Source organism: Phaenicophaeus curvirostris, chromosome 5, assembly GCF_032191515.1.
Source record: "Phaenicophaeus curvirostris isolate KB17595 chromosome 5, BPBGC_Pcur_1.0, whole genome shotgun sequence".
Taxonomy (NCBI): domain Eukaryota; kingdom Metazoa; phylum Chordata; class Aves; order Cuculiformes; family Cuculidae; genus Phaenicophaeus; species Phaenicophaeus curvirostris.
Genome location: NC_091396.1, coordinates 66,908,390 through 66,928,322, shown reverse-complemented (window position 1 = coordinate 66,928,322; position 19,933 = coordinate 66,908,390). Strand labels below are relative to the sequence as shown.

The 19,933-nt window shown below is 51.7% G+C and overlaps 1 protein-coding gene across 1 annotated transcript in view; it reads right to left on the bottom strand.

Annotated features, from left to right (window-relative positions):
* Window positions 1-39: 39 nt before the first annotated feature.
* ATL1 (atlastin GTPase 1) overlaps window positions 40-19,933 on the bottom strand; it is a 34,790-nt gene continuing 14,896 nt past the window's right edge. The window contains exons 3-13 of the mRNA XM_069856856.1: window positions 19,778-19,912; window positions 18,805-18,909; window positions 18,087-18,137; window positions 16,101-16,157; window positions 11,460-11,552; window positions 10,238-10,376; window positions 8,033-8,160; window positions 7,376-7,432; window positions 6,390-6,461; window positions 4,586-5,017; window positions 40-761 (exon numbers count right to left, since the gene is read on the bottom strand). Coding sequence (XP_069712957.1) covers window positions 654-761; window positions 4,586-5,017; window positions 6,390-6,461; window positions 7,376-7,432; window positions 8,033-8,160; window positions 10,238-10,376; window positions 11,460-11,552; window positions 16,101-16,157; window positions 18,087-18,137; window positions 18,805-18,909; window positions 19,778-19,912 — 1,377 coding nt within the window. The 3' untranslated portion in view covers window positions 40-653. The remainder of the gene's footprint in view (window positions 762-4,585; window positions 5,018-6,389; window positions 6,462-7,375; window positions 7,433-8,032; window positions 8,161-10,237; window positions 10,377-11,459; window positions 11,553-16,100; window positions 16,158-18,086; window positions 18,138-18,804; window positions 18,910-19,777; window positions 19,913-19,933) is intronic.

Here is a 19,933-nt window from a genome sequence, read left to right as displayed (position 1 = left end):
TTCAGACGATAAAAGAACAGACTTGTAGAACACACTATCTATGCGCTATAATGGATATATACACAGAAATACAGTGAACTCCCCAGGACAGGTACAAAGTGACACTGTGCATCGCTTACAAACAGAAAGTACACGTTCCGGACAACATCAGTCACATACCACGGCAGAAGTGCCCTTACAGCTTCTCATAAAGCAAGTTAACACATTTTTAATTATGTTTATGTAATTAAACAGTTAATTGAAGAAAAAAACGTGGTTACATGTTGCTATAACTTGTTCAAGTATCAGAAAATAAGTTGGCTTCTGAATAATGCGAAGGTCTGGAAGGTTTTTCTTGTTGCAGTAACCTGTAAATTAGCGTTTCTTCCGTGACTTCGTAACTAATTAAGAAAGGGGAAATAAGGCTTCGTAAATTAGCTGGGAAGGGTGCTGGCGATTGCAAATGAAAAGCACTTTGGAGTCGCGGCAGTATCCATATGTACATATCGAACAGAACGGAAAACGCCGGCACCTTCCCGGCGAACACCGTGCCGAACGAACACACCTGACGCGCGCCTCGTTCCGCGCTCTCCCTGTTCCACAGCACTTCGTGATGGGTACGAGGGTTGGAGCCGCGGCACCGTCGTTCATGCATCGACGGCGCCGCGTCCGGCTTACACCTTCTTCCTCTCGGAGGCCTCGGGCTCCGCTCTCTGTGCCGGGAAGGCGTGGTGGTACAGGTGCCGGTGGGTCGCTGCTGCGCTGTACAGTTTGTACAAAGCCTGGGAAGAGAAAGAGAAGGAGAAGAGAGGGTGTTACAGCTCATTCCCTCTGTGTGACACGCTTGGACGTCACCCACGCCGCAGCGGTGGCTTCACACCAGGTGTGTTCTGTGCACCAGCTCCTGACTGTGTGGTGACCGACACGGAACAGGATCGTGTGGGATCAGTCGCTGCGGGAGGAGCTCCCTCGAGTTCTATTAACCAAGGGCTACCTGGAGTACGAGCAGGGGATGTGCAGGGATTGGTTCTTCTCTACAGGTCTCACTCAAGAGTTTAAACATCTACACCCCCAGCATTCTGCTTGTACTGGCAGGCAGGCGGATGCTGCATCGCACGACGGGCTCTGCTCTCCAACGTGAGCCTGCCTCGATGGGTTAATTCTCTGCAGATCATAGAACCCTGGAACTGTTTGGATTGGAAGGGACCTCAAAGCTCATCCAGTTCTATCCCCTGCCATGGGCAGGGACACCTCCCACTGGATCAGGGGTTCCAAGCCCCATCCAACCCGTCCTTGAACACCTCCAAGGATGGGGCAGCCACCACTGCTCTGGGTGACCTGGCCCAGGGCCTCCTCACCTTCACAAGAAAACATTTCCTCCTAAGATCTCATCTCAATCTCCCCTCTTTCAGCTGAAAAACATTCCCCTTCAACCTATCCCTGCACTCCCTGATCAAGAGCCCCTCCCCAGCTTTCCTGGAGCCCCTGTCAGTACTGGAAGCTGCTCTAAGGTCTCCCCTCAGAGCCTTCTCTTCTCCAGGCTGAACAACTCCAACTCTCTCAGCCTGTCCTTGTACAGGAGGTGCTCCAGCCCTCAGATCACCTGTGTAGATGATCCCACCAGAACTCATGGGAGAAGGATCAAAATCCCGATTGTCACAAACACTCCCCACCCAAACCTCTCTCTTTCCGCTTGGCTTCCAGCACCTCCTGGAGCGCAGTGCCCACATTTCCCACCCTTCCCTGGGCATCTGGAGCTCAGGGAACAACCAGAGCCCAGCATCCTGGTGAAGGACCAGGATGCCACTGCTGCCCAGAGCCCTCACAGCCCCCCTTCCTCTGCAAGTCCAAAGGCAGCGACGTGGCTGAACGTGCATCTGGGTCCGAGATGCCTCACCCAGGAGCCTACAGGAATGGTGTCACATGCAGAGAATAAGAGCCACTTACCTCATTTGTGCTTCCCTGGGGAGAGGCATTGGCAAGAAAAAGGGGGAGAAAGAAGAAGAAAGCATCTCTGTGTATCGTGAACATCCATGGGAGTGCACAGTGCTCACCCCCCTGGCCAGAGCCACTTACTGGAGCTACCACGGCAGCGTGTTCCCCACACGGCTCCATCCACCCCTCCGGTCCCACCACCATGAGACACTGGGTGCTCACACAGGACACAGCCATGAGGGCTTTGAGCCCACACAGGCACCGGCACAGAATCCCACTGCCAAAGTCCTGGTGCCAGCACTGCCCGCATGCACTGTTCCTTCTCAGAGAACTTTCCCTCACTTGGAGAACCCAGCCCGACGGGGCCAGTGGACACCAGGGAGCAGCTCCAGGCACTTTAACCTCTTTACTTTTCTCCAGCTGGGCGGGTGGAAAGCAGGCAGCGTCTCTGGCTGTGTCCTGTTCTTAGAGGCATAGAGTGGTTTGGGTTGGAACGGACCTCAAAGCCCATCCAGGTCCAACCCACCTGCAATGGGCAGGGACACCTCCCAACGGATCAGGGGCTCCAAGCCCCATCCAACCTGGCCTTGAACACCTCCAGGGATGGGGCAGCCACCACTGCTCTGGGCAACCTGGGCCAGGGCCTCCCCACTCTAAGCGTGAAGAATTTTGTCCTTCTAGAATCATAGAATCACCAGGTTGGAAGAGACCCACCGGATCATTGAGTCCAACCATTCCGATCAAACACTAAACCATGTCCCTCGGCACCTCGTCCACCCGTCCCTTAAACCCCTCCAGGGAAGGTGACTCAACCCCCTCCCTGGGCAGCCTCTGCCAGTGCCCAATGACCCTTTCCGTGAAAAAGTTTTTCCTAATGTCCAGCCTAAATCTCCCCTGGCGGAGCTTGAGGCCATTCCCTCTTGTCCTGTCCCCTGTCCCTTGGGAGAAGAGCCCAGCTCCCTCCTCTCCACAACCTCCTCTCAGGTACTTGGAGAGAGCAATGAGGTCTCCCCTCAGCCTCCTCTTCTCCAGGCTAAACACCCCCAGCTCTCTCAGCCGTTCCTTATAAGGCCTGTTCTCCAGCCCCTTCACCAGCTTCGTTGCTCTTCTCTGGACTCGCTCCAGAGCCTCAACATCCTTCTTGTGGTGAGGGGCCCAGAACTGAACACAGGATTCGAGGAGCGGTCTCACCAGTGCCGAGTACAGAGGGAGAAGAACCTCCCTGGACCTGCTGGTCACGCCGTTTCTGATCCAAGCCAAGATGCCATTGGCCTTCTTGGCCACCTGGGCCACTGCTGGCTCATGTTCAGTCGCTGTCAACCAACACACCCAGGTCCCTCTCCTCCAGGCAGCTTTGCAGCCAGACTTCTAGTCTGTAGCTGCTCAGGGTTGTTGTGACCCGGGCATCTGGAGCCCTCACAGCCCCCCTTCCTCCACAAGCCCAAAGGTAGCAACGTGGCTGAACATGCATCTGGGTCCGAGATGCTTTTCCCTGGGAACTCCCTGCAACATCGGTGCCGTTGGGAAGCCGGAAGAGCAACCAGGGGTGCGGGAGGGTGATTTCTCACTGTGACCACTCCAAGAATGTCAGAAGGATTCTGTCCGATGTGGGAGCCCAACCAAGGCTTTGCCATGTTGTTTGGGAAACAAAGAAATGGCAAAAGAGCAGGTGAGTCTGACTGACCCAGCCCAGCTGTAACGGGAAAGAGGGGCCTGGTGCCAAAACCGGCAGAGCCAGGACCTGGATCGGCCTCCGGCACAGCCAGAGCCCTGCCCTGAGCCAGGAGAGAGACTCAGATCTGGGATTTTTTGACACAAAAGGCATACACACCAGCTGTGAGAACACCTGCATGGTGAGATCCTTGACAAAGCAAGGTTCCTGCAAGGTCCACAAAGTGGTGTTTGGTGGTGGGTAAGGCAAGAACCAAAAAAAGACAGCATGGAATAGAATCATAGGATCACAGCATCATAGAACCACTCGGTTGGAAAAGACCTTTGAGATCATTGAGTCCAACCATAACTTTCCACTATTAAACCAGACCCCTGAGGACCTCATCTGACTGTCTCTTAAATGCCTCCAGGGATGGGGACTCCACCACCTCCTTGGGCAGCTTCTGCCAGGGCCCAAGAACCTTTCCTGTGAAGAAGGTTTTCCTTGTGTCCAATCTGAACTTGCCCTGGTGCAACTTGAGGCCATTTCCTCTCATCCTACCACCTGGCACTTGGGAGAAGAGACCAACACCCACCTGACCACAACCTCCTTTCAGGCAGTTGTAGACAGTGATGAAGCCTCCCCTCAGCCTCCTTTTCTCCAGACTAAACAGTCCAGGTCCCTCAGCTGCCTCTCATAACCCTTGTTCTCCAGCCCCTTCCCCAGCTCCGTTCTATTCTCTGGACACGCTCCAGCCCCTCCCTGTCCTTACTGGAGTGAGGGGCTCAAATAGCTTGCTGTGAGTCTTCTCCTCCCAGCCCAGATCTATACAGCGTGTCTTTCACACCAGGCAGGGGTCAGTGGCTCAGGCTCAAGCTGGAGAAGGGCTGGGTCTCCCCTCTAACAACCCTAAACGCAAAAAACATTTCACAGAGGAGGAAAAGCCTCAGGAAACTCAACTCTTAAGAACGTGGCGGTGGGTTTTTTGGTTTGTGTTAAATCAAAAGCTCTTTATCCTACCTGGTCCCATAGGGCTGCGGCCACTTGGTCTATTACTGCGCCCAGTTCTCTGTACTCCCCAGAGTATCTGATGTACGCCCAGGTACACAGTGTGATAAGTGTCAAGCCCATGATCATGTTGCACAGACTGGCTATGATGTCCAAGCCAATGAAGCCGGTGACTCCAGCTATCACATAAGTGATGAAGATGACCACAAAGAGGGTGGCGGGGGTGCGGGCGGCATGGAAGATGTTCTTGCTGTCATTGTGCTTGATGTACTGGATGTAGAGCTCATCTATCTCGGTCTCCAGCTGCTGGAGGTAGCGGCGGCTGAACTCCTCCCCACCCATCTTCTTCACCCCACGGAACTGCTTCACAGCCTCCTCCTTCAGCTCCACGTGTTTGGTCTGGAGGTCACTGGGTGCGAGGAAGGGCTTGTCTCCACCACAGACCTGCGTGGAAAACACAGCTACGGAATTATGGAATCTTTGAGGTTGGTAAAGACCTTTAAGATCATCCAGCCTGACACCACCGTGCCGACTAAACCATGTCTCCAAGTGCCACATCTACGCATTCTTTGAACCCCTCCGGGGATGGAGACTCCACTCTGCCAATGCCTGAGAACCCTTTCAGAGAAGCAGTATAATATCCAGTCTAAACCAGTCCTGGCACAACTTGAGTCCATCTCCTCTCATCCTATCCCTGGTTACTGGGGAGGAGACCCACACCAACCTCCTTTCAGGGAGTTGTAGAGAGTCCAGTCACTCCAGAACCCTCAACACCCCCGGTTCCTGTGCTGTGCCACGCAAACCACTGGAATTAGGGCTCAACAGACTCCTGTTTGCCACAAGCCCCTAGATCCTGCAGGAAGAGCTCCAGAACTGTGCTGTCCTCCTGGGACAACTCTGCGAGGCACAGATTTAAACAAGGCAGTGCAGGGAAGCTGCATCCCACAGCTCCTCTACTCAATCTGCCCACAGCCCAGGCCAAGATCTTGGGCATCACTGATGGCTGAACTACACTGAACAGCCGGATGCTGAATCCCAGCTGGAAACTCCATGCATTTTTCTTCTTCACAGCAGGGACACATCAATTTCAAAGCTCCAGGCTGTCCACAGGCTGTCAGGCCACGCAGCTCCATGCCTTTTTCCTGCCAACAGGCACCAATCGTCAATACTGATCACAGAATCATAGAATCACCAGGTTGGAAAAGACCCACCGGATCATCGAGTCCAACCATTCCTATCAAACACTAAAACAATGAACGGAGCAGGGGCCTGGAAGTGGCTGGAGACAGGCTGGGGGCTGAGCTTCACCTTAAAACATCACAACCACCCTCTCACCAGAGCCAAGAGACAGGCCGACAGCACAGGGCGTAGGTGAAAAGCCAGTTATAATGACTTTACCCCCTAATTAGCACCAGCCACAGCAGGGGCTGCAAGGTCACAGAGTGCTGCCACCCTACTAGATCACATTTTTGGGTTGCATCTACCCTCACTGGGGACCGCTGGGAAGAGGACGCAAATCCAGTCGAGGCCACATGGTCTGCAAAAAGCTGCCATCAGATGAAACAGTGACCATTTTTCAGTCACCCTCCCCAGTCTATGATAACCTGACTGGGCATCACTCTCCTCCAGCTTGCCAGGAAGCCCCTTTTCCACCACGAATATAGCAGAAACCCTCTTTGGGACCTTGAAATGAGCAGCACCGCTCTTGGCCAAGCCCACACAGGACATTTCCTACCAGGATCCCAGGCAAGGATGTTTCCTCACAAGGACAGGAGAGCCAGGAGCGGTGTGAAACGATGTACTTGGCACTACCTACCTCTTCCATTCTCCTGCTGTAGGTGTCTTTGGCAGTGGCAACGGCTGCTAAATTGTTGGCTTCTGCTGTGGCCTGCGAGAAGAGCAAATAGGGTACAAAGTTGAGCTGCAAAAAGGCAGGCTTCAGGAGTGTAATTGCAGACAGCAGCAGCCATTGGCCGCCTGGGTAGCCACACATGTACGCGGTCAGGACACCTGCAGAGAATCCTAGAATGGGTTGGGTTGGAAGAGACCTCAAAGCCCATCCAGTTCCACCCCCTGCCATGGGCAGGGACACCTCCCATTGGATCACGTTGCTCCAAGCCCCATCCAGCCTGGCCTTAAAGACCTCCAGGGACGGAACACAGTATCCTGGTGCACACGTACAGAATTAAACAGCTCCTTTGTGTCAGCCAAGTGTGCTCTCCACAGCCTCTGACCAATGCCAAACAGCACCATCCCATATTTACATGCTCAGTCTCTTCAGCTCCCCCAAGCAAAAGACTGCATAAAGAGAGGATTCCTACCCTCCAAGCCAGAGCAACAAAAGCCTTGGTTTCTGCTGTGGGAAGCAGCAAGCAAAGAGATAAAAGGCTCAGTCACACGTAAAGAGCTACAGCTGCAACCTCCTGCAAAGCCGTCTGGCTCAGAGAGCGGAGCTGCAGCTGCCACCCACGTCTGGGGCCACGTCACCTCCACGTGCGGCCCCACCACAGCCAAAGGTGATGCTATTTACCTGCTGGGGGATGAGTCCAGCTAAGCCTGCGGTGCTGTGCGCACGGACAGCAAGACACCACAGCCTGGCTCAGGTGCACGAGCCAGATCTGCTAAGCCAGATCAGACTCACGAGCAGCAAATCCTTCCCTAAGGGCTCTTCCTTGGGGTGTTCCACTATGGCGTTTGAGATACAATCTCAGAAGACCCAACGGGCTGCAGCACCTCTGACAATAAACTGGAAATCAACAGTGGTTCCAGGGTGCGGATGCCCAGCAGCTCACAGTGACGTACCTGCAGCATTGACTTTGGGTGTGGTAGCTCTTCCCCTTGGTAGATCTTTATGTACGCCTGCAAAATGAAATCACATTGAACACAGCGTTCACAAGGAACCCGCAAACACCCCCGCTCAGTTCCAGACACGGAAGAGGAGGATGCTCCTGGCAGAAGACAGCTTCAGCAGAGGATGCTCTGTCAGGAAATGCTACGTAGCGTGGCTCGAGGTGGACTTCTCGGATGGCCAAGGCTCTCCACCACTTCATTAACTATCTATCTCCACCATCGGATTTGCACCTACCTCTGTCGTCCAGAGAAGGAGCCAAAGTGAGGTAGCCGTGGAGAGTAGGTGGTGAGAATTACTCACTGCTGTCTTGAATAAAAACGTCCCAGTAGTCATGACAACAAAAATAAGCTTTTTCCAAAGGCAATGGGAATAAAGCCCTCAGCCTGCCTCCCCCTGGCCCTCAGTTCTCCAGGGCAGGAAAACAACCCGCCTCACTTCTTTGACCACAATTTGCAGCCATGAGGTGTTTGCTTTCTGCAGCAACGAGAGTCAGGACTATTAGCCAGACCAAGAACATGTCCTCCAGCCACCAAGTGCTGACCTGCTGGCTGCTTCCCCCTTTAATTGCAGCCCCGGTGCAAGCGCTCCCTGGGTGAACAAGCCGATACCTTGAAATACTCCACAAGGCCTCGACAGGTAATGTGGTTTCCATTGATCTCCTTAACGTCCAGGCTCTCAGGGCTAAGCAGCCAAGGAATCAAAATCTTCAAGTTCTTGATGAACTCATCGTCTATTTCTGGAAAAGAAACCCAATGTCATCAGTACCAGCCCAACGTCAGCCTTGAGCTCGGTGTGTGCTGACACAAAACGAGCAGGAAAGTCTGGCCAGAGGCTGAAAACAGAAAAATGCTATCCAGAATCACAGAATCACAGAACAGTTTGGGACAGAAGGTACCTCAGAGTCCATCCAGTTCCACCCCCTGCCATGGGCAGGGACACCTCCCACGGGATCAGGGGCTCCAAGCCCCATCCAAGCTGGCCTTGAACACCTTCAGGGATGGGGCAGCCACCCCTGCTCTGGGCAACCTGGGACAGGGCCTCCCCACCCTAATCCTGAAGAACTCCTTCCTAATGTCCAGTCTGAATCTCCCCTCTTCCAATTTAAAGCCATTCCCCCTCGTCCTATCACTCCAGACGCTTGTAAAAAGCCCCTCCCCAGCTTTCCTGGAGCCCGTTTCAGCACCGGAAGCTGCTCTAAGGTATCCCCAGAGTCTTCTCTTCTCCAGGCTGAACAACCCCAACTCTCCCAGCCTGGCCTCGGAGCAGAGGGACATCATTTTCATGGCCTCCACTGGACCAGTTTCAACAGCTCCATCTCCTTCTTATGCTGGGGACTCCAGAACTGGCCACAGGGCTCCAGGTGGGGTCTCAGGAGAGCAGAGCAGAGGGGCAGAATCCCCTCCCTCGCCTTGCTGGCCTCAGAAGCTGCTGACAAACCCTGTGCCAGTTCTGCACGCAACACATCTTCAGCACTACTCAGCACCTGAAATTAAGAGGGGAACGAACAGAGTCCAGCTTGGTCTCCACCAGCACTTCCTCACCATCCTCCTTGCTGGTTAGCATGGAGTTGCCAGAAAACCATGTTTGATCACCAGACACGCAATGCTGGTAAGCAGTTGGTTCACAACAAACAACTAAAAACATCCACAGCCGGTGGCTCCTTTGAGGGTGAAGAATCCTACCAGGGCTTTTTTTTCTTCCCGTTCTATTTTTACCTGTTGAATTCAGTCTGACCTGTAGGGAAGCTGGTGAAGGGGCTGGAGAACAAGTCTTACAAGGAGCGGCTGAGGGAGCTGGGGGTGTTTAGCCTGGAGAAGAGGAGGCTGAGGGGAGACCTCATTGCTCTCTACAACTACCTGAAAGGAGGTTGTGGAGAGGAGGGAGCTGGGCTCTTCTCCCAAGTGCCAGGGGACAGGACAAGGGGCAACGGCCTCAAGCTCCGCCAGGGGAGGTTTAGGCTTGACATCAGGAAAAAATATTTCATGAAGAGGGTCACAGGGCACTGGAACAGGCTGCCCAGGGAGGTGGTTGAGTCCCCTTCCCTGAAGGTATTTAAGGGACGGGTGGATGAGGTGCTGAGGGCCATGGTTTAGTGTTTGATAGGAATGGTTGGACTCGATGATTCGGTGGGTCTTTTCCAACCTAGTGATTCTGTGAAATCATTGATCAGATAACTCAGGATGATTAAATATTCCTTGGAAAGCTTTTCAAAGTGAAATAACGTTCCCTGGAGAGCACGTGTAACTGACCTTCGACCCTCTGCAAGCACCAGCCTGCCTTCCAGTCTGCATCACTCTGCAAGTGAGGCATAACTGGTTAACCACAAGCTTAACACCTTGTCCATAAAACTGTCATCTCAGCCCTGCCCTTCCCCAGTTCCCTATCAGCCATCTGTCCTGACAGCGCTATTGCCAGTGGCTCCAAGACCTTTTCAGACATAGAATCATTTGATTGGAAAAGACCCCTGAGATCACTGAGCCCAACTGTCCTTGTCCACTACTAAACCAGATCCCTGACCACCTCATCTACTCATCTTTTAAACACCTCCAGGGATGGAGTCTTCACCACCTTCCTGGGCAGCCTGTTCCAGGTCATCTACACCTTTTCAGCCTCCACCTCTGGAGGCTCTGGACAAGAACATCCAGCCGCTGGACTTAGAAATATGGGCCAAGCACGTGTACATCACTGGGAGATGGATCCAACTCCTCTCCCAAAAGTTTTTTCATGGAAAATACTTGTAGAGGTTGCAGGAACCAGCAGGACAGTCCCCCAGGGGGTCTAAGGGTTTAAAAATCAGATATATGTCTTCATACCTTTAAGTTTTCCATCAAAATTAGGGTTGGTGGCGACTTTGAGGCCTGGGTGAGGTAGGAGGAAGCAGGAGATCTTGGTGAAGCAGGAATGGATGTGCTTTCTGACGTTCTGCAGCTCTTCATGCTGATTTCCTGAGACCTGCAGGAGAGCAGTTTGGGGTCAGGGGGTTCTCCTTCTGATAGGGACACCAGTAACGCTGGCCCAGTGGTGCTGGCCAGGAGCACGGGGTACTCCACTGCTTACAGCAGGAGAAAGCAACCCAGGAGGACATTCCACAGGGATATGTGGCACGAGGAGAAAGACAAGGCTGTGCCACGACCAAGGAACAAGTGTATCTCTGACGACATGCCCCGGGATGTATCATTATTGTTTGGAAAACATGCACGTCCATGTATGACTGGAATACAAAAACATTCGGGATTTCCCACTAGGACCCTTCTTGTCTCCGGTTTAGTTAGGTGTCTCCACTACCAAATCATCCACGCAGTTCCTGATTCATCCCAGTGGAGCCCTCACCCACCAGAGTGCAGATGCACATCACTGAAACATCATTCCTGATCCCTAGGGGATCTGCTGACTCCTGTCTCTAGTGCCACCCGCAGCTGCTCCCAGCAAGAGAGCCCCAGAGAGCTTGGGCACAGCCTAACGCAGGCAGCCTCAGCCCCGTACTGAACGTGGCAAGGGAATTCAGCCTCCTAAAATGCCTCTTCTGTCATCTGAAGACACCAGTTATGTGTAAATGTAACCAGCATCTCTGTACGCTGCAGTTCACATCTAACAGCCAGCGCTGTGGGTATCCTCACTGGCACCTGCTCTGCATCCCGTTCCCTGCTCCCAGCCCAGGATTAGGCTGTTCCCTGGATCAAAGTCTCATCCTCATACCCTGTGCACTCTCCATCCATGCAGGTGATCGTAGAATCACTGAATCATAAAATCATGGAATCGGTTTAGGTTAGAAGGGACTCCAAAGTCCATCCAGTTCCACCCCTGCCATGGGCAGGGACACCTCCCACTGGACCAGGTTCCTCCAAGCCCCAACCAACCTGGCCTTGAACACCACCAGGGATGGAGCAGCCACCGCTGCTTTGGGCAACCTGGGCCAGGGCCTCCCCATCCTCAACATCAAGTATTTCACAAGCCAGATTTAGTCTCCACTCGCCCACGAGTGCTCCTCTCGGCTAGCACAGCGCATTAAACAAACCCAGAATAGACAGAACTCACCTTCAGCCGCTTCTCCAAAAACCTTGCGCCACCATCGGATCCATAGGAAAATTCATACGGGAAGCTCCAGTCACGAACCAGGAATATAAGGGACTAGAAAACAGAGACAGAAACACAGTGGGATCAGGGGCCACGGAGGAATACGTCCTGTCAAAATTACCAGCTGCTCCAGCTCGATTAAACTCACCTCCAAGGGCACCGCTCTGCTGTTTGCAGGAGTGGCTACATGAGATGTGTTAAAATACTGTAATTTATTAAGATAGGGGTTCAGAAAGTTAGGGTTGTTCAGCCAGGAGAAGAGAAGGCTCTGAGGAGAACTTACAGAGACCTTCCAGTACCTGAAGGGGCTACAAGAAAGCCGGGGAGGGACTGTTCACAAAGGATTGTGGTGACAGGACTGGGGGCAATGGGGATAAACTGGAGAGGGGCAGATTTAGACTAGACATAAGGAGGAATTTCTTCACTGTGAGAGAGGTGAGACACTGGAACAGGTTGCGAAGGGAAGCTGTGGCTGCCCCATCCCCGGAGGTGTTCAAGGCCAGGCTGGATGGAGCTTGGAGCCCCTGATCCAGTGGGAGGTGTCCATGCCCATTGCGGGGGAGTTGGAACTGGATGACCTTTAAGGTCCCTTCCAACCCAAACTATTCTATGATTCTATGATCAAGCATTTCAACTGCAAAACAAGAAAGAGATTCTTGCTAACCAGGACAAAAGGCAACGAGCTCCTTAATTCCAGCCACATTTAGGACCATCCTATGGGGATTTCACAGGCTCATATTTTCAGCCTTTTTCACCGGGCAGCCTTCCAGACAGACTTTTAATGAGAAGCAGATGCAGGAGAATGAGGGTGAAGAAGAAATCGCTGGCTTTTGTAATCTTTATTGAGGCATTTGAAGCTCCTATGCAATAAATAAATAATTACCAGCACGGTCAGCTGCTGATCTTCAAAAAAATCCTGTCTCCAGGGTCTCATTTGTGCCAGCGACCTACATCCTGGGGAACGAATACATGGGTTGGAGGGGGAAGCTTGGAATGATGAAGCCCAGGAGGACGTGGCAGAGGTGCCAGGGTTCCTCTCCTGCACTAAACAGAGCAGCAAGCGGAATCGATTTCATCAGAATTTGCCTAAAAATTGTCTGGTTTTAGAACAAAGATTTAGTGGAGGGAGGGAAAATATTTTCCCTCCTTATTTCTCTGCCATAAAACATCAGGAAAGGTTAAAAAAAGAATAATAGCAGTGAGCTGGCCATTCCTAACCAAGCCACAGCGACTGCACCCAGTCAGCTGTTTCGGGACCTGCTATTCTTCCTAAGTCCATGGGATGCTTAGGAAACATGTCTATGTTTAGGACTTTTCCACAAACACATTGTGAACCGTTTGACCCTGGAATTATGTTCTTTTTCCTTAGGCAAAATTGTTCTCTCTTTGCTATCCCTCCCAGCCACTCCTGGCTGCTCCGGCTGAGAAAACCACCAGGCACCATGACCAGGATGGGTGTCTGGTGAGGGCACGCGGGACAGCGCAGGCGATCCTGCTTCAGCACAAGGACACATGATGGAGAGGAAGGAGACAAAGGGACATGTTCATTTTCACCACCAAGTGGTCCCCTTCCAGCAGGACAAACACAACTGCTTTGCTATCAACTTGTTCTCCACACTCCCAGCTCAGCAGCATTTTTCTATCAGAGATGTTTTCCGAAGTGTCCTTTACAGGTTTGAATATTTTAAGGACAAAAGAGGTCCAGTTGTCTGACCTACAGGCCTGGAACCTCATGCAAGAAACTCAAGCTGTTTTGCAAAGACAGCTGTCTCGGTTTAAAGCTACCAGAAAAGCCTCTGTGTCTCATTAAGCCATCTGAACCATTAAATTGGCCCCTCATTAACAGCACACATCTCATTGCTGGTCTGGCTTTCAAGAATCATAGAATTATCAAGGATAGAGAAGACCTCTAAGCTTATCCAGTCCTGCTGTCAGCCCGACCCCACTGTGCCTGCTAAACCATAGAATCACAGAATCGTTAGGGCTGGAAAAGACCTCTCAGCTCATTCAGTCCAATTTTCAGCCCAAGCCCACCGTGCCTGCTAAATCATGTCCTGAAATGCCACGTTTACACTCTTTTTGAACCCTTCCAGGGATGGAAACTCCACCAACTGCCCTGGGTAGCCTCTCCCAGGACTTCACCACTCTCTCAGTAAGGAATTTTTCCCTAATATCCAATCTAAATCTTCCCTGGCACAACTTGAGGCTATTTCGTCTCATTCCATCCCTTGTTCCTTGGGAGAAGAGCCCAGCATCCACCTCACCACAACCTCCTTTCAGGCATTTGTAGACGGCGATGAGGTCTCTCCTCAGCCTCCTCTTCTCAAGGCTTTTCTTTAGTAGCAGATAGTTACGGTTGGACTCAATTATCTCAGAAGTCTTTTCCAACCTGGTGATTCTATGATCCCCATCCACCCTTGTACCAAATTACATCCCATCCCAAGGGTTACCAAAAGCTTTTAATCAGCATCATGGGGAGATAAGGCTCACAGAAGGCAACACATCATGGTGATAGTCAGCTTTATCATGGCCTTGTAAAGACTGATAATTGCTTGACAAGACTTGCGATCCACAGAGCCCTGTGACTGGACAGCAGTTACAGCCTTTGGTAAACTCAGAGCCTATTAACAGCCCTAATGACTTAAGCATATTTAAAAGTTTCCCCTTACAGCCTCCTTTTTACTGATGGAGTAGGAAGAGTTTCACTTTCACTGAAAATACTTGGCTCCGTTATCCTGATAGTTTTAAATAAGGAACCAGAATATTTATTTAATGTCTGGGGGTTTTTTTTTCTGAATCATGTTACAATCCTCTCCTAGCTCCTGCTCCTATGAGGCATATATTTTCAGTGGTAGCTTTCACACCCTTCCTCAGGCATCTGCCCATCAGCATCCAATACTCCTCAAAGCTTCCCAAGATCTCCATTTGTCTATTTCTTGTATTTCTTAACCTTTTAATTCTATTTAATTGTCATTATCCGAGGGCTGGAGCAGCTCCCATATGAAGACAGGCTGAGAGAGTTGGGGTTGTTCAGCCTGGAGAAGAGAAGGCTCCAGGGAGACCTCAGAGCAGTTTCCAGTACTGAAAGGGGCTCCAGGAAAGCTGGGGAGGGTCTCTTGGTCAGGGATTGCAGGGAGAGGTTGAGGGGGAACAGTGCTAAGCTGCAAGGGAGGAGATTGAGATGAGATCCTTGGAAGAAATGTTTTGCTGTGAGGGTGGGGAAGCCCTGGCCCAGGTTTTCAGGGAAGTTGTGGCTGCCCCATCCCTGGAGGTGTTCAAGGACGGGTTGGATGGGGCTTGGAGCCCCTGATCCAGTGGGAGGTGTCCCTGCCCATGGCAGGGGGTGGAGCTGGATGGGTTTTGAGATCCCTTCCAACCCAAATCATCCTGTGACTCCCACTACCTGACCACAGACACCCTATAAACTCCTTAAACATTCCATGATAGTGATGAGCATGGCCATTCTCTTTTTACACTGGAAGGCAAAAGCCTGGCTCACACCTGGTCTCAGACCCCTGGAAGCTCCAAAACCTGTTCAAGGACCTTTTCAGCCTCCAAGGTGCCTGGGATCGGTGCAGCCGTAACCAAAGCTGTATGAAATCATTCCTTGATCTGTTAGAGGACTGGAGCTTTAGTGGGCTGCCTCAACCACGTCACGGGTTCCTTCTGCCTCTTTGTCTCTTTTTGTTCCTATTTGCTTTCCAGCTGGAAGAGGCTGTCCCAGCCCACCACCCTCCCAGCTGCTCAGAGCTCTGGTGCCCGGAGCAAGTTCCTGACTCCCCAACGCCCTCCCTTTTATGAATGTCAGCTTGCCACAGGTTGGGAAGCAGCAGGGTGAACAGATGTCCCTTATTTGAAGTTAAAACCCCACTTAAATTGAGCCTTCCCACAGCTTTGCTGTCACTTGCGAGAGCTCTAAACTAATCCTCATCCTTTCGTTTTGCCAGGAACAGGGATTCCCGGGGCAGGCAGGTTCAGACTGAAGGCTGGGGAGAGCCCAGCGTGACAAACCTGCTGCAAAAACACTAAAAGGAAGTTGTGGCGAGGAGGGTGCTGGCCTCTTCTCCCAAATGAAAGGGACAGGACGAGAGGGAATGGCCTCAAGCTCCACAAGGGGAGGTTTAGGCTGAACATCAGTTAAAAATTTTTCACGGAAAGGGTCATGGGGCACTGGCAGAGGCTGCCCAGGGAGGGGGTTGAGTCCCCTTCCCTGGAGGGGTTTAAGCGATGGGTGGACAAGGCGCTGAGGGACTTGATTTAGTATTTGATGGGAATGGTTGGACTTGATGATCTGATGGGTCTTTTCCAACCTGGTGATTCTATGATTCTATGATTCTAAACCCTGACTTCTTTCCAAGCCCAGCTGGACAGGGCAGAGCTCTCGGGGGGGCAAAGGTTCAGAGAAGAAAGAAAGAGAGATGTTGGATGTATTTGGAAGCCTCTTTGGGGGCAAGGAAGCACAAAGCCTTTTCTTCACGCAGCTGAGTCAGTCCTGAGGCACCTTCATCTCCTCCCAGTCCTGCAAACTGCAGTGACACCTCGTGGTGAAGCCAACACGGCCAAGGCCAAGCCGGCCTCTGGCAGAGCAGATGTCCAACTCACCTGGAAAGGCTTCAAGAAGGTCTCCTCCATGGCCAGCCGGCCATACTCGGTGAAAAGCTGGAAGGAGAAGCAAAGAACAAGAGGATTATCAGCTTGTTGCTCTGCAAGGTCAGGCAGGCGGCTGTGGGCTTGTGGGACAGCAAGGGATGGTTGTTGACCCAGGACAGTCGTTGACTCGGGACTAACTGCACGTTCTGCAGAGCAGGAACAGAAACTGGCTGGCTGCATGTTTTCAGTTCACATCTGAGAGGCACACGGAGCCGCTACAATCACCGCACTGAGCCCTGACGTGAAAGATCTCAGCCTGGAATTTTTGGCAGCCAAATCTGTGAAAAATGGTTCAAATCAGCAGCTTGCTGCTGCGTTCATACCAACCAGAATTCATGGGCTACAGGGGACCCCTGAAACCCTGCTCTCTTTAAACACTTCAAGAAGAAGCGGAAATGAATTCAGAAATAAGTAGTTGCCCTGCCAACCCCCACCGTGGGCAGACTGCAAGATCAGCCTACCAGCAAGATTTGAAGGCTCTCCACTCCCTCTGGACTGTAATTTCTAACTGAAAGCACAACAATGTATTTCACAGATGCCTAGAAATGGATCAACATGTTCAATAATGGCTTAAGAGACAAAGTGAAAGATCAGAGTTGGATTGGATAAATTCAACATTAAAAAAGCTTTTGTTAAATACATTTACTGACTGAAATGATACAGAAGCCTTCAACTACTGATTTCTTTCAGCTGGACTTTTCTTTCCTTAAGCTCCTGGAAAAACCTAACCAACCAATTTATCAATCAATCAATCAATCAATCACCTAACCAGAAAAGAAAGCTAAAGGTAATACCAGGAAACAGGCAGGACACCTGTGCCACAAAAATCCCATTAGCTGCTTGTCTCCAAGAGGAATTGCCCTCAGGGTCATCTGTGTTGAGCCAGTACTAGGTGTCAGCATCCAGGCTTGTAAACCAGCTTCCAATTTCTTGGAGCTTCTCCTGACAGTGCAAAGCTCCTGTGCTAAAGGTTTGAAGAGTGCAACTTCTACCTTCAACTCCCTCATCACCTCAAAGAAGTGCTCGTACTGCCCCCTACTCACAGAGCAGCAGACAGGAGCAGGAGCAGAGCAAATATGTGGTTAACCACCCTGGATTGCCCTCTAAGACCACTTACTTCTGCCCCTCGCTGCAAATCTCCGCCTGTTTCCAGCCCCATGGGTCAGTCCTGGTTGGACTCGATGATCCAATGGGTCTTTTCCAACCTGATGATTCTATGATTCTGACGGCTCTCTGCTCCCTGAGGAGAAATGTAATCCCATGGAAGGACACACAGGGCAGCGTGAGCTGGACCCAAACCATTCCTGGCCAGCTGTGATGGGTGCTCCACACCGAGACGGTCTGTGATGGGTGCTCCATACGCACCCTACACAGTCTGTTCGACGTTCCTCTAACCTCATGGTTACAAAGTCAGCTTAATGCTCCCTGGCAGCAGCACCACCCATGACAACTGGTCCTGTGTGCTGAGGACCATAAGAAAAGATCGAGCCCTGCACTCCACAACAGCCTTGAACACGGGCGGAGACCCTCACCACCTCCTCTCTCAGTCATGTTTGTCTCCTGAGTTAAAAGCCTTGGTTTTCTCAGCCTCTCCGTGCCCTCCAGCCTTCATGCTGTGCTTCATCACAGCCACGGGCCTTTTGCAGCTCCAGAGGCAACCAGCCTGGAGGAAGACACGTGCCCCAGAGCCAGGAATGGTCCCTCCTGACGAGTGTCGCTCTGACCGCCCTGCCAAAGCCACGTATGGAAGCGTAAGCAGAATGGGTTTCAACCCACAACTGATCCTCCCTGACCATGAACCAAGAGGAGAGCTGGGAAACTGAAAACCATTTTGAGGCTACAAATGTGAAAGCGCTTCTACAGAGCAACGCAGCTTGGAAGTGCGGAGCGTAACCCAGGCACCCCAGGGATGTGGAGCAGCAGGGACACGGGTCTTACCTGCAAGTGCTGCAGATCGTCCTCTTGCACGTTCTGGGATAAGTTGTAAACCTGCATTTGAAAACAAAACCTTCTGAGCACTCGGAACGGCCTTCAGGCCAACGTGTGGGTTGGTGTGGTTCATGCCTACGACATTATCGTGGGGACACATGTCCCAGCTGGTGCAAGACAGGCGCCAAACAGCTGCACTGGGGGACAGACTGACACTGTCCTCCCTGCCCAGCAAAACACTCCAGCACAGGGGCAGCACGGGCTATCAAGGCCCAGCCTGGAAGCCTGTTAGGTCCAAATAATGTTCCTTCTTCCTCATTTTCATGATGTGATGAGCTCTGAATTAAGACACGGCTTCCACCTCATCAGTGCTGTCCTCCAAGAGCAGCAGGAAAGGAAGCCTCAGCAGGTGTGTGAACACCTCCAGCCCAGAGGCTTCTCCAGCACCTAGACAAATGCACACCCAGCTCCCCAGACAAAGGTCCTCCCCTCTTTGGTAGCTGGAAATCAAAGAGTGCATACACTGCTGCCCCTGTTCTTAGGGTGAGACGAGGAGATGAGACTGTTCCTTGTGGTGATGGAGCCATGTGTGAAACCTGCAGCAAACGCAGACGCCTTTGTCTCTCCCACCGAAGGCCCTGCCTAGGGCTGTGTTAGCTGGTGCCAAGCTATGAGATGTTGCCACCACCTTTTAGGCAGTGATTCTTGGAGTTGTCCCCCTTCTCACCTGTATCGAGCTGATCATCGTGCTAAGGGCAAACACGGTGGCCGAATCCCGCAGGGTGGACTGGCTGTCAAAGGTTCCCTGCGTGTCCATCAGCAACACTGCAACCTGAGAGGAAGAAAGCTCCACATCAGCTTGGATCATGGAATCACAGAATGGTTTGGAAGGGACCTCAAGGCACATCCAGTTCCAACCCTCTCACCATGGGCAGGGACACCTCCCATTGGACCATGTTTCTCAAAGCCAGAAGGGTGCGAGGGGGTGAATTCCAGCTGCGTTGCTGTGCTGGGAATGTCACTGCTCCTGCCTCACATTGATAATTGGTGGAGGACAAAGGAAAAGAGCACCTGCTTGACAGCACGATGTCTCCAGCAGGCAGCAAAACAAATGCTCAACAACACAGAGGAGGAAACCGCTTTGCTCCTCAAACACTCGCTATCAGTGCAGATCGATCTCTTCCTGAGTCAGCATTAGCTTTGTGACACAGAAGCCAAAAAGCTCAGCACATCGCACCTCCTTAACCCAAAATACATACAGGCAGTATTAGAAATCACACCATGAATAATTCAGTGTCACTTCAGTAATGACTAGGTAAACACAAATACTCCTGGCTGAAAGCTGAATTTGCAGCATGCCCCCAAATCTAGTTCACATCGTTCCTGAACCTCCCAAATGAAAATGCTCCATCTCACAGCTACGAAAAGGGAGCAGTTTGCAAGACCTCACACTCAAGCTCCCTGGGAATAGCAGAGATACCAACTCTGAGATGTCCAGAGGTAGAGGGACACCCAAACATCAAACCAACTCAGTGCATTTAACCCAGTCATGTGAAATTAGGGACGTAGTATTGAAGGCCTTCTCTAAAATTCTGGAGGCATTGGAGCCACCTATAACAAGGCAGGAGAGTCTTACAAAAGCTGGAAGAGAAAAATAAGCTGAACAGCAACAGACAGCTACACAAAAGAGACACACACACCTTTTTACCATCGGGCTTGTCCACCAGGAAAACCTCACTCCATATCTGAATGCCAGTTGTCTCCCGCTCAGACCCTCCCCTCCAGGAGAAACCAGTCAGGGGCTCGTTGTAATCTCCAACCCAGTCCACTGATTCCTGCAGGTGGGAACAGAAGAA